This window comes from Nansenia antarctica (genome assembly GCF_963989245.1).
Source record: "Nansenia antarctica genome assembly, chromosome: 2".
Taxonomy (NCBI): domain Eukaryota; kingdom Metazoa; phylum Chordata; class Actinopteri; order Argentiniformes; family Microstomatidae; genus Nansenia; species Nansenia antarctica.
In genome coordinates this window covers 80,147,050-80,159,875 of record NC_137675.1, presented here as the reverse complement: position 1 = coordinate 80,159,875, position 12,826 = coordinate 80,147,050, and the positions used below count along the sequence as shown (strand labels likewise).

Genomic DNA, 12,826 nt, shown 5'->3' with positions numbered 1-12,826 from the left:
CACACTCTTAGGGGCATTAGGCAGAGAAAAGTGTCTACAAGAGAAACAATAACTTGCGTCTTTCGACTGGGAGTATTCAGGGATGTATCTTGTACAAGTCGGCACGGAAACTCCTTCTGGCTCCACCCTGCAATGTCTTGGGAAACGTCTCCATGGATGGTTGTGTCGGGCCATCTCCTCTGTGTTTGGAAATATCTAGAAAAATAAAAATAGTCAATGTCACAACTTATATTCACCAAGTAAATATACGTTTGATTAAAGCTAACACATGATACTGTACTGTAGCTTTGATAACATGTCACTACTTGTATTATATGGGTTTGATTCAAATGTAATAATGGACTGGAACAAAAAGTGGAAATCATAAACATTCATACCATGAGGACCAGCTGCAACTGAACTAGGGACAACTGGTGTCTCTTCCTCAGCCTCTGTCCTGTCATGACTGCCTTCCTCAGCCTCTGTCCTGTCATGATCTGGCTGAAACATGCTTCCTGGCACTCTACTGCTTGGCACACAGTGATGTTGTCCTTCTGGAACATTTTGCTTAGGGTGGAAAGGTGGGACAGGACATCACTCATAAAGTGGAGGAAGAGGACGTTGACATAATTCTTCAAGTAGCCAGCTACTTGCTTGGCCCTGCCAATGACAGTAGGGGATGGCTTGGGGTTCCTCTCGGCACTTGCCATATCCTCAAAATGAGCGACAAGGACCGGATAGCTGTCGCACACAATCTGTAGTAAAATAATATCAGAATAATGGTTAGTACATGGCCAGTAGCCTATCAACTGGTCAAATAGTAATGTTATGAACACAAAACGAAATATTAATATAATATAATACAAAATATGCGTTTAAATGCTGTAAAGGCTTGAAGTACCTTGATAGCACGGTGCACGTAGGGTAGCCAGCGGGCGCCATGAAGATTGGAGGGCTTCAGAACCTTCTCCTCCAGTGCCTCAGCAATCATGCGAAGCTCTCTGACTGCCTTGGGGGAGTAGTGGTACTGATCATACAGATGTTTCAGCATGACCTGCATCTGCTCCATCTTTGGGTTAGCTCTTATGGCCTTCACCACACCCAGCTCTAAACGGTGGGCAATGCAGTGGATGGATGTCAGGTGCCCAATCTCCTGTTTCAGACGCGCTGCCACACCACTCCTGCAGCCCACATTTACAGCTGCGCCATCGCTGCCGAATCCCACCAAACGTTCCCTCCAGTCATTGATGCCAGCGTTCTCAAACGCTGAAGAAAGAAGAACAAGGAAATCACTAATGAATACATACACAATACCATAATAGAACATTACAAATCTTCTCAAGACAATGTTTTATTTTATCACTACCTGCATAGATGGTGTCCAGGACCCCGGCTGCATTGCCATTCTTTACATCCTCAATGGACAGGTAAGCGTTTACTGGCCCCTCAGCTGACAGATAGCGAACGTAGAGCAGCTCGTTCTCTAGCCTAGCGCTATCCGTCGCCTCGTCAATAAGTATTGAGAAATAGCTGGCTTTTTAGATTTTTTTCCAGCTGTCTCTCCCTCTCCATGTCATAAATTCCCACTATGAATCTGAATCATGGGCAAAAACAGTACCATTTATAATTAAAAAGTATAGTCAAACATTATTTTCTATGTCTTCATTGTTAGGCCATGAGGACTGTGTGGAACACTATATTCAAACAAATTATTATAATGATGCTGTGAATGGGTTAATAGGTAGCCTTCTGTACATACCTAGCACCTGCCTTGTCGGAGGTATAACAGTCTGGAAGCTTGCCCCCAGTCCTGTTAATGAGCCCATGTAGCGTTGGAAACTGTGTGAAAGGCAGCTCCTCCTTTGCTATGTAATATGCTGCGTGCATGATATTGACCATTTTCACGCGGAGGGTGTCGTCCATCTTCTGAACCCCCTCAATTATTCCAGGAATTGGCGCTCCAGGCTCACTGGCAGCAGTCATGCAATGAGAATGTCGTTTGCTACCACCATGGGACTTTAACGTGTCATATCGGAACGCTGCGGTCCCAATAAAGAGGATGTGCTGAAATAGGAATGAACATATTTTTAAATTACTAGCTAACTACGTACATTGTACATTTATCTTTTAAACTATTCATTTTTATTACACAACCCTATATATCATTCAATATTAATAGCAAATGGGAACATTGATCACGCAATTCATAGTGAGCCAGCTGACGTTACAAGTGATCCAGACCATTCCCACAAACAGCGTCTAGCGGGCGAGAGTAGACGGGGCTCCGCTACAAGTTACAACCGGAGGTTGAGGAGGCGACATTTTCTAATCAAAATCCGCTGGCTACAAGACAAACATATATCTGTATATATTTTTAGATAGAAAACAAGTTGAATTTAATAGAAAACCATCCGCAAAGACGATCAGAATTCAATAACGATGCGTATCTTTCAAGTGTCTCCTTAAAATAGCCATAGGAAAAAACCCTCTGATGTGAGGAGAATTGCGGGTACAGAGGACCACTTAGAGTTGATTAGTTGACCTTTTAATGATTTAGAGTACCACGGTCAAGGTCAAAGGTCATATACCATAAGTATTTTTTCTCAGTTTACAGCTGTGCAGTTAGATAAAAGAAAAAAACAAGAAAAAAACAGAAAATAACTCCTAACAGGTCTTAATCAGCATCGCTTTAACCTGAACACTGTCTGAAGCAGTACTCCTCTTGCATTATTTCTACTGGTAATATCAATGTTAGCATTAGATAATCAGATCCTGTGTGTGTTTGTCATAAAAGCGATCCTCATTGTGGAGTGCAAATTGTTTAATTTGGTATGGGGGTGTACAGTTATATTCACATATTATGTCCTCTCTCCTACACCTCCTCTCCTCCACCTCCTCTCTCCTCCACCTCCTCTCTCCTACACCTCCTCTCTCCTACACCTCCTCTCCTACACCTCCTCTCTCCTACACCTCCTCTCTCCTACACCTCCTCTCTCCTACACCTCCTCTCCTACACCTCCTCTCTCCTACACCTCCTCTCTCCTACACCTCCTCTCTCCTACACCTCCTCTCTCCTACACCTCCTCTCTCCTCCACCTCCTCTCTCCTACACCTCCTCTCTCCTCCACCTCCTCTCTCCTACACCTCCTCTCTCCTACACCTCCTCTCTCATACACCTCCTCTCTCCTCCACCTCCTCTCTCCTACACCTCCTCTCTCCTACACCTCCTCTCTCCTCCACCTCCTCTCTCCTACACCTCCTCTCTCCTACACCTCCTCTCTCCTCCACCTCCTCTCTCCTACACCTCCTCTCCTACACCTCCTCTCTCCTCCACCTCCTCTCCTACACCTCCTCTCTCCTACACCTCCTCTCCTACACCTCCTCTCTCCTACACCTCCTCTCCTCCACCTCCTCTCTCCTACACCTCCTCTACTACACCTCCTCTCTCCTACACCTCCTCTCTCCTACACCTCCTCTCCTCCACCTCCTCTCCTACACCTCCTCTCTCCTACACCTCCTCTCCTACACCTCCTCTCCTACACCTCCTCTCTCCTACACCTCCTCTCTCCTACACCTCCTCTCTCCTACACCTCCTCTCCTACACCTCCTCTCTCCTCCACCTCCTCTCTCCTACACCTCCTCTCTCCTACACCTCCTCTCTCCTACACCTCCTCTCTCCTACACCTCCTCTACTACACCTCCTCTCTCCTACACCTCCTCTCTCCTACACCTCCTCTCTCCTACACCTCCTCTACTACACCTCCTCTCTCCTACACCTCCTCTCTCCTACACCTCCTCTCTCCTACACCTCCTCTCCTACACCTCCTCTCCTACACCTCCTCTCCTACACCTCCTCTCTCCTACACCTCCTCTACTACACCTCCTCTCTACTACACCTCCTCTCTACTACACCTCCTCTCTCCTACACCTCCTCTCTCCTACACCTCCTCTCTCCTCCACCTCCTCTCTCCTACACCTCCTCTCTCCTCCACCTCCTCTCCTACACCTCCTCTCTCCTACACCTCCTCTCTCCTCCACCTCCTCTCTCCTCCACCTCCTCTCTCCTACACCTCCTCTCTCCTACACCTCCTCTCTCCTACACCTCCTCTTCTACACCTCCTCTCTCCTACACCTCCTCTCTCCTACACCTCCTCTCTCCTACACCTCCTCTCTCCTACACCTCCTCTTCTACACCTCCTCTCTCCTACACCTCCTCTCTCCTACACCTCCTCTTCTACACCTCCTCTCTCCTACACCTCCTCTTCCTGAAGGAATAATGGGCCGACTTTATTTCCCCGCGGAGCTTCAGCGCTACTGTGAGTATGAGCATCGCTCCGACAGGCGTGCAACCGCCGTGGCGCGCTCCTCTGCTCCCCTTCGCAATTAGAGAGGGTGGGAGGGAAGGAGGGAGGGAAGGAGGGAGGGAAGGAGGGAGGGAAGGAGGGAGGGAAGGTGGGAAGGAGGGAGGGAAGTAGGGAGGGAAGGAGGGAGGGCGGGAAGGAAGGAGGACGGGAGGGTGGGAAAGAGGGAGGGAGGGAGGGTGGGAAAGAGGGAGGGAGGGAAGGAGGTAGGGAGGGAAGGAGGGAGGTAGGGAGGGAAGGAGGGAGGGAGGGAGGGAAGGAGGGAGGGAGGGAGGGAAGGAGGGAGGGAGGGAGTCACCCTGCCCTACGGCAGACCCGGCGAAACCTTTCTTTGCGATGACGAGGTGGAGGTGATACGTTATAAAGTGACGTTAGCATTTGGTGACATTAGCGTTAGCGGTGACGTTAGCTCAGGGAGGGAAGGGAAGTGAATGTTAGCATTACTTACCGGTCAGCTTTATTCGGACATTCCCGACAAGGAGAGCAATACATTACTCCCTTTTCTTGGTCGTGGCGGACCCAGTCGAACTCCTCCGTCCAGATTGATAGAAAGTTCCTCACCCTCTTAACTTCATACGGTGCTAGCAATGCTTCTGGTGTTTCCACCGAAGATACTTTGCGTTTTGCCGGTTTTCCTGGCACCTGGCCGGTCTTGGGTGGCTGAAGAACCATTTGGCTAGCCTACCTTGAGCTGAGGTAAACAAGGTGCTAGCCTACCTTGAGCTGAGGTAAACAAGGTGCTAGCCTACCTTGAGCTGAGGTATGTCGGTAATATGTAGCGAATTGAACTCTGAGGCGATTGATTGTCCAATGTCCACTGTCTCTGAAGTGATTGATTTGTCCACTGTCTCTGAGGCGATTGATTGTCCACTGTCTCTGAAGTGATTTTTGCGGGAATAACGGTAACGCGCGCAGAATAGCATAGCCTTTGTCATGGTCAGCATCGCGCGCCTGCCGCCTGATAGGCTGCGAGAATGAGGCTCCTCCCCAGCTAGCAGGGAATGGTTCCCACAACATTGGCTAACATTCCCTACAAGTTCTGCTAGTGTTTTAAAGAAAACGTTTTAGCGAATTGAACTCTGAGGCGATTGATTGTCCACTGTCTCTGAAGCGATTGATTTGTCCACTGTCTCTGAAGCGATTTTTGCGGCTAATAACGGTAACGCGCGCAGAATAGCATAGCTCATACCAGCATCGCGCGCCATAATGAGGCTCCTCATCAGGGGCGGGGCTAAGGCCCAAGGTTGACACCGGATGTTGACACCGGATGTGTCCTTGGGCTCAAGCCTCGGATGTTTTCTGAAACAGTCAAAATCGTCCCCCTTCTAAAACGGCCATCCCCTCTTTCCATACTTTATGTCATTTTATCAATGAATGAACGTGGTGTTACTGCTATTTCAAGGTGCGCACACATGCAATGACATTTTTACCAAGTTACTGACACTGAAGTCACTGACGCTGAGGCGGTCAGAAGTGATTTGTTGCCTGTTCTGACTCCAGTGTTCCGTTATATTTATTGGTGGTTTTAGCAACCAATGGTAAATGGTGAGTATAGGATGTTGAATTGGATCCTATTGAATTGAATTGATTGAATTGGCATGTAGATATACATATATTTAGAATATGTAAAATGTGTTCTCTAAAGTGAATGACAAAAAAATGCCTTAGCCCACAAACACCAGAAATGAATAAATGGAAAGAAAGTTTATGAGGTATACCAAATGGAATTAATAACAAGTGTTACGACCCGTCTGTCTTAAGTTACATAATGAATTAACAGGATAGAGAGAGTGCAGAATGTCGGTGCGTTGCAACACAAAATGCCAAGAACCAAAACTAAAATACAAGAATACTTATTAGCCTACAGCCTGGGCACACATCAAGTCTGGTCACCCTAGGGCACCCTAGGGGGTTAATCCGGGCCTGGCTGAGGGGATGCTAAAATTGTCCTCATATGATAAAATCCACCACCTCCCCTGATTTTCTTTTACAACTTGAGTAGCCTACTGAGTTTAAGCATTTGCCTGGTTAGTTGTCATGATCAAACGTTACAAATGCAACTTACCGAGAAGCCACCCTTCTCTGCCCTCTCCCGCTTCCAGACGAACCCCTACCCTATATTATAGCACTTGTCTTAATTCAGCCGCTATAATTCATCCTCTATCACAGGGCGTTAATACAAACCTCATTCACCTGCGTTCATTTTACCTGCGTTGGTATTTATAGAAGGAAGCACATACGCAACTTTAAACCATCTCAGCCCGTTTTATAAATAATGCTTATGTCCGTTTAGAAAACTGTGCTTACGTGAAAGTCAAAGATGACGTTCAAGTACTTTTTTATGAATGAGGCCCCTGGTTCTTTCATAGTCGTACTGAAACAACGCATCACTCGTTGGCCTGGCATCGCACACACACACGCACACACACACACACACACACACACACACACACACACACACACACACACACACACACACACACACACACACACACACACGCACACACACACACACAGCCAATGTTAAATACTTGGAGGTTTCCTGACTTAGCTCGGTGTCGACACTTCCAGCTACCATTCTATTGGTTCCTTTTAACAGGTAGCTCCAGTACATAAGTAAGTATTTTATTTGACCCAGGTCTTGTTTATAAACAAACTGTGAATGTCAAGTCTGGGTGATGTATTTGTTGGTCTATGATGTATTTGTTGGTATGTAAATGTGTGAGCTGTGGAATTGAATTGACTTAGGGTTAGGTGGACAACAAAATCTAATAAAATCAGATCTACTCTAATAATCACAATCTGTACAGTGACCAGGGTAAAATCAACACCTCAATAAGTTACTATATTTTTTAATCATATTTTTTATTGATTTATTTATATTTTATTATCAATACAAATGATCATTCTTATGTAGAACTAAACTAAACACACCAGGACACGGCCAAACAGTGGGTCTATTGGGAGCCACAATGAGAGAGGGAGGACGGAAAGGTGTGATCTCTCTTCTTCTTTTCCTTTCTCACTCATTCTGTTTCGTCTTCCTTCGGCTCTGTGAGAGCTCCTTTACTTCCAACGACCTCCCACCTTGCCCTTACCATGACCCTTTTTACTGAGGGGGGGAGAGAGAGAGAGAGGGGAGGGAGAGAGAGGGAGGGGGGAGGGAGAGAGAGGGAGGGGAGAGGGAGGAGAGAGACATCGGGGAGGAGAGAGGGAGGGGGAGGAGAGAGACATCGGGGAGGGAGAGAGAGAGGGGGAGAGAGAACAGATGAATGTACGTACGTACATATATTCATAAGTCATAGAAATAAAACAAGGTGATTGAACACTACTTACAACTTCTGGGCATGACTGATTCTGTTGAGGAGAACAACAATCTGCAAGAACAACACCACAGTTAAGATAATACTTCACACACACATATACATATATAAATACATATATAAATATATATTAGTATTTCTGTTTATTCATGTACTCCGTGTCTGTGTGTGTGTGTGTGTGTGTGTGTGTGTGTGTGTCTCAGATGAGAGATGGGATCCACTGACTGTCATTGTGTGTGTGTGTGTGTGTGTGTGTGTGTGTGTGTGTGTGTGTGTGAGTGTGTGTGTGTGTTCCTCACCCATTTGGATTTTATACTTCAATATCAGAAATCATCATTACACACCTCATACTTCTGTTTCTTCATATACTCCATGTGGTCAAACTTCTCAGACTCCAGATGGTAGATTGAGTTCCACATCTCCTGAGCTCGTTGCCTAGGAGACCGAGAGAGAGGCGGGGGGGGGGGGGGGGATAGGGGGGAGAGGTGAGAGGCGGGAGGGAGAGGGGGGGGGGGTTAGAGACAAGGAGAGGGAGAGAGAGGGAGAGGGAGAGAAAGGTAAGAGATGAGTAGACAGAGAGAGAGAGTGAACGGCGGTTACAGGTGGTATCTATAGCAACCCAGGTGTAAGACAGGTGTGTGGGAACCAAGTTTCTGTGAGTGGATGGGAATCTCTCTCTCTCTCCTTCTCTCTCTCTCATTCTCTCTCTCTCTCTCCTTCTCTCTCTCTCTCATTCTCTCTCACTCTCTCTCTCCCACTCTCACTTTCCAACTCTCACTCTCCCACTCTCTCTCTCTCTCTCTATCCCCCACTCTCTCTCACTCTCTCTCTCCCTCTCTCTCTCTACCACTCTCTCTCTCCCACTCTCACTTTCCCACTCTCTCTCTCTATCCCCCACTCTCTCCCACTCTCTCCCTCTCTCCCACCCTCTCTCCCTCTCTCCCACTCTCTCTCTCTCTCTCCCACCCTCTCTCCCACTCTCACTCTCCCACTCTCTCTCTCTCTCCCACTCTCTCTCTCACACAAACTAGGATTCTACTAGGACTAAAGTGAGAGGGTGAGCCTCCTGCTCCTGTGATCCCGTGGTTCAGATTAGAATAAGACAACAGTATAAGACGCCGCATGTGATTGGGTGGTTTAGATTAGAATAAGACAACAGTATAAGATGCCGCATGTGATTGGGTGGTTTAGATTAGAATAAGACAACAGTACAAGACGCCGCATGTGATTGGGTGGTTTAGATTAGAATAAGACAACAGTACAAGACGCTGCATGTGATTGGGTGGTTTGGATTAGAATAAGACAACAGTATAAGACGCCGCATGTGATTGGGTGGTTTAGATTAGAACAAGACAACAGTACAAGACGCCGCATGTGATTGGGTGGTTTAGATTAGAATAAGACAACAGTACAAGACGCCGCATGTGATTGGGTGGTTTAGATTAGAATAAGACAACAGTACAAGACGCTGCATGTGATTGGGTGGTTTAGATTAGAATAAAACAACAGTATAAGACGCCGCATGTGATTGGGTGGTTTAGATTAGAATAAGACAACAGTATAAGACGCCGCATGTGATTGGGTGGTTTGGATTAGAATAAGACAACAGTATAAGACGCCGCATGTGATTGGGTGGGACTCACTTCAGCGCGTCCTCCCTCATGTTGTCGGTAGACAATGGCTCTCGTCGTTCACCCAGGGTCTTCTTCTTGATCTCTCTTCCTGTGAGACGTTTTCCCCTCCGCTGCTCCGCCTTAGCAACCACACAGAAAACACCGCCTTAGCAACCACACAGGAAACACCTCAACGCCATGAAAAGAACACTCTGAAAGAACCTCAACACACACACACACACACACACACTTTGGCCTACCTTAGCCAGGAAGCCTCCAAAGGCCCCCATGTTGGAGAGCACCTTCTTCTTCTTGGCGTCGTCATCAGACCTCTTCTTCTGTTCATCATCCTCCTTTCTCTGACGCTCTTCCTGAGGGGGGGGGGGGAGATTGGGGGCAAGGGGGGGGCAGAAAGGAGCAAGGAGCATCAACCAAAAATGAGGATCTCTTATGTGTATGTAATAACACTTAGCGGAATGATTGATGTATTCAGCATGTCGTTAGAACGTCATTAGCATATCATGAACATGTCATCAGCATGTTTGCATTGCTCGATCGTACCGCAATCCTGGTCTGTCTGTCTCGCTCCTTCTCAGTTCGCACTCGCTGGATCTCTGCCCTCTCAAACCGACGATTCTCCTATAGGGGAGATGGAGGGAGGGAGGGAGGGGGGGAGGGAGGGAGGGAGGGAGGGAGGGGGGGAGGGAGGAAGGGGGGATGAAGGGAGGGAGGGAGGGATGAAGGGAGGGGGGGAAGGTCGGAGGGAAGAAAGGGAGGAGAATTACATTAGTCAGTATTGACATAGTAAAGTAGCACTTTATAAATGTGACAATACACTACTACTACGGCATTCTACGGTCAAGTACGGTCTACTTAAGCTATAAAGAGGTTCCACAAAACTCATTCCACATTACAACTCATCCTCCAACCCTCAGATGTCAACAGGAAGTTGACAAACAGGAAGTTGACCCACAATTCGGTCTTTCAGCCCGATAAGCTCCTCTTCTTCCTTCTTCCTCTGGTCAAAATGGACGTCAATCAGAGTCTGCAGCTCCAACAGGTCCTTCTCCATCCTCTTCCTGTGGATGTCCTGAGAGGGAGGGAGGGAGGGAGGGAGGGAGAGAGGGAGGGAGGAGGGAGGGTTAGCCAACTTTCTATTGGCTTTCTAATGTTTATGGAGACTCAAATAGTTACTTTCGGACTGAATAGATACTGCAATGTCTACCACAAAACCTCTTAGCTATACTGAAGGTTGTGTGGTTAAACCTCATCAACATCGAGATTTTCAGAATATGTGGTAGTCTTATTGTTTTACTTCGGAATGTTCCCCCATCTTAAGTGTGTGAGACATGCCCACTTACGCATCTTAATATAGCAAATTAAAAACTCAATATTGGGTAAATCAGGAAGGAATTTGGGGAACTATATGAAGACTCATTTTCATTATCAACACTCTTCTAATATCCCACTTTGGGACAGACAATAAGATACACTGCAACTGATAATTAGCCAATAGTTGGTGAGTACGGACACTTAATAATAATACAGTTTTTCTCAATTGCTAAAACACATTTCCCAAAACTTTCCTCCATTTTCCCAAAACTCTAAACACAACACACTTTTCTAAAGCTACATAAACAAAACCACACCTTCTCTCTTCAAAACTCAAACTTTCACACCAAAACAGCTGATCAAAGCCTGCAAAAATGTCAACACTATACTCATCATTACAGACTACAACAAAACAACTGAAAACACAATGTTCAGTGTGTGAGAATGTTCTTTTTTTTCACAACTGCCAAAGCACATTTTTAGAAACCTTACAGTATCTGTTCTCAGAATATATCACTGTAGAGTATTGGGCATTCATAGATTTGTGTGTTTCATATGAACAGTATGTAAATCTACAGAAAATACAGTATGTATGTTACGGTACATGTGGGAATACGGTACATGTGGGAAAACTAGGGTTAGGGTTAGGTGCTAGGGTGACTTGAATAAAGCCAGGTGTGTTCATTGTGTTCAAATTTTGCTGACTGTGGCAAGCATTTTGCATCACATGAGCTTTAATTTGAGAATTTGAGCGGAGTTTTTTGCAACTTGTGTTTTAGCAAGACAAAATGTGTTTAGATTTATGAGAAAAGGAGGATTGTGTTTTGTGAATTGTGTCTTCATGTGAAATGTGTTTATGGTTTTGGTAAATGGGGGCTAGTTTTAATAAATGTGTTTAGAGAACTGGTCATTTGGTTTAGAGAATTGGCTTTTGTGTTTTAGCAATTGGGAAAAACTGTAATAATAATAATAATAATACATTGGACTTATATAGCGCTTTTCTAGACACTCAAAGACGCTTTACAAACTGAAAAGATCAAGTAGTAAAATAAAAAGAAATAAAGGTAATAAATGAAATAGATAAAAGAAAGTATAGGGGTCTAATTAATTTTTAGATTACTAAATCTAAATCTAAGTGTCTTTGTAGGACAATCTACTCTGTATACTGCAATTACACCTAGATTTCGGGCGGAGAAGCGGCGAACAAGCAACGCCAGCGTCCTCTCTCAACCGGCATTTTTTGAAAAGCGTCAAAGTCAGAGTCACTTACGTCAAAGTCCACCCTGTCACCCTCCGGGATCTTAGGAGGGGCCAGCTGGGTGGGGGGTGCCATGGGTCTGGAGAGGGGGAAGATGGAGAGAAGGCGGAGAGGGGAGAGAGAGAGGGGAATGAGGGAGGGAGTTCGAGAGACAGAGAAGGAGAGGGAGGGAGATAGATAGATAGAAAAATCGATAGATAGGGTTAGAGGGGGGAAGGTAGAGAGAGAGAGAGATAGATAGATAGATAGAGAGGGAGAGAGAGGGAGGGAGACATAAAGAGAGAGTGGAGATAGAGAGAGATGGGGGGGAAAGATACAGAGAGAGGAAGAAATGAGTGTGATGAAGATAAGGAGAGGATGAGGAGTCAGTCTGCGGTGTCTAAGATGATCATGTTGGTATTCTTATGTAGGGTCTAATCTAGCTAGACGTGCTAGAGAAGAGTTAACATACTTGGGTTTTGGACGCTCCTCCTCTTCTGGAATGGACAGAGACAGAGAGAGAGAAAGAGAGACAGACAGAGAGAGAGAGAGAAAGAGAGGGGGGGAGAGAGAGACACAGAGATAGATCGAGAGAGAGACAGACATAGTCAGAGAGAGAGAGACAGAGAGAGAGAGACAGACATAGACACAGAGAGAGAGAGACAGAGAGAGAGACAGAGAGAGAGAGAGAGACAGAGAGAGAGAGATACAGAAAGAGCGAGACAGAGAGAATGAATCAGTATAACTGAATATAACTTGTTTAGTAAACACACTGGAACTTCCGTCTCACTGAACCTTCGAGGACATGGAGGGTGCAACTCTCAAAGATGACAGTAAGATATCATTATTGTTTACTGACAACAGGACAGACAGCAGTAGGTGCAGCATGCAAAACAACAACATCTTCCATGACTGCGTCGCCACAGCAACAGTAGTGATGTTGATGAGGTCGTAGGTTAAAGGTTAGTCTCATTGATATGA

The 12,826-nt window shown here is 46.0% G+C and overlaps 1 protein-coding gene across 1 annotated transcript; it reads right to left on the bottom strand.

The window, feature by feature from the left end:
* Nucleotides 1–7,362: 7,362 nt before the first annotated feature.
* Nucleotides 7,363–12,334, bottom strand: tnnt1 (troponin T type 1 (skeletal, slow)). The gene is made up of 9 exons (XM_080522355.1): nt 12,318–12,334; nt 11,879–11,945; nt 10,250–10,366; nt 9,838–9,915; nt 9,537–9,647; nt 9,307–9,416; nt 8,008–8,098; nt 7,677–7,717; nt 7,363–7,452 (listed from the first exon to the last, which is right to left on the bottom strand). The coding sequence occupies exons 2-9, from the start codon at nt 11,939–11,941 to the stop codon at nt 7,407–7,409; spliced, it is 657 nt and encodes a 218-aa protein (XP_080378481.1). The 5' UTR covers nt 11,942–11,945; nt 12,318–12,334; the 3' UTR covers nt 7,363–7,406.
* Between the last annotated feature and the right edge of the window lie 492 nt (nt 12,335–12,826).

What these genes read in the sequence shown, in the direction of transcription:
- tnnt1 (XM_080522355.1), bottom strand. Translation starts at nt 11,941, where the DNA reads ATGGCACCCCCCACCCAGCTGGCCCCTCCTAAGATCCCGGAGGGTGAC. An exon ending in ACAGACAGACCAGGATTGCG is followed by an intron (nt 9,648 to 9,837) that starts GTACGATCGAGC and finishes CCCCCCCCTCAG; the next exon opens with GAAGAGCGTCAGAGAAAGGA. An exon ending in ATCAGTCATGCCCAGAAGTT is followed by an intron (nt 7,453 to 7,676) that starts GTAAGTAGTGTT and finishes TCCCCCCCTCAG; the next exon opens with TAAAAAGGGTCATGGTAAGG.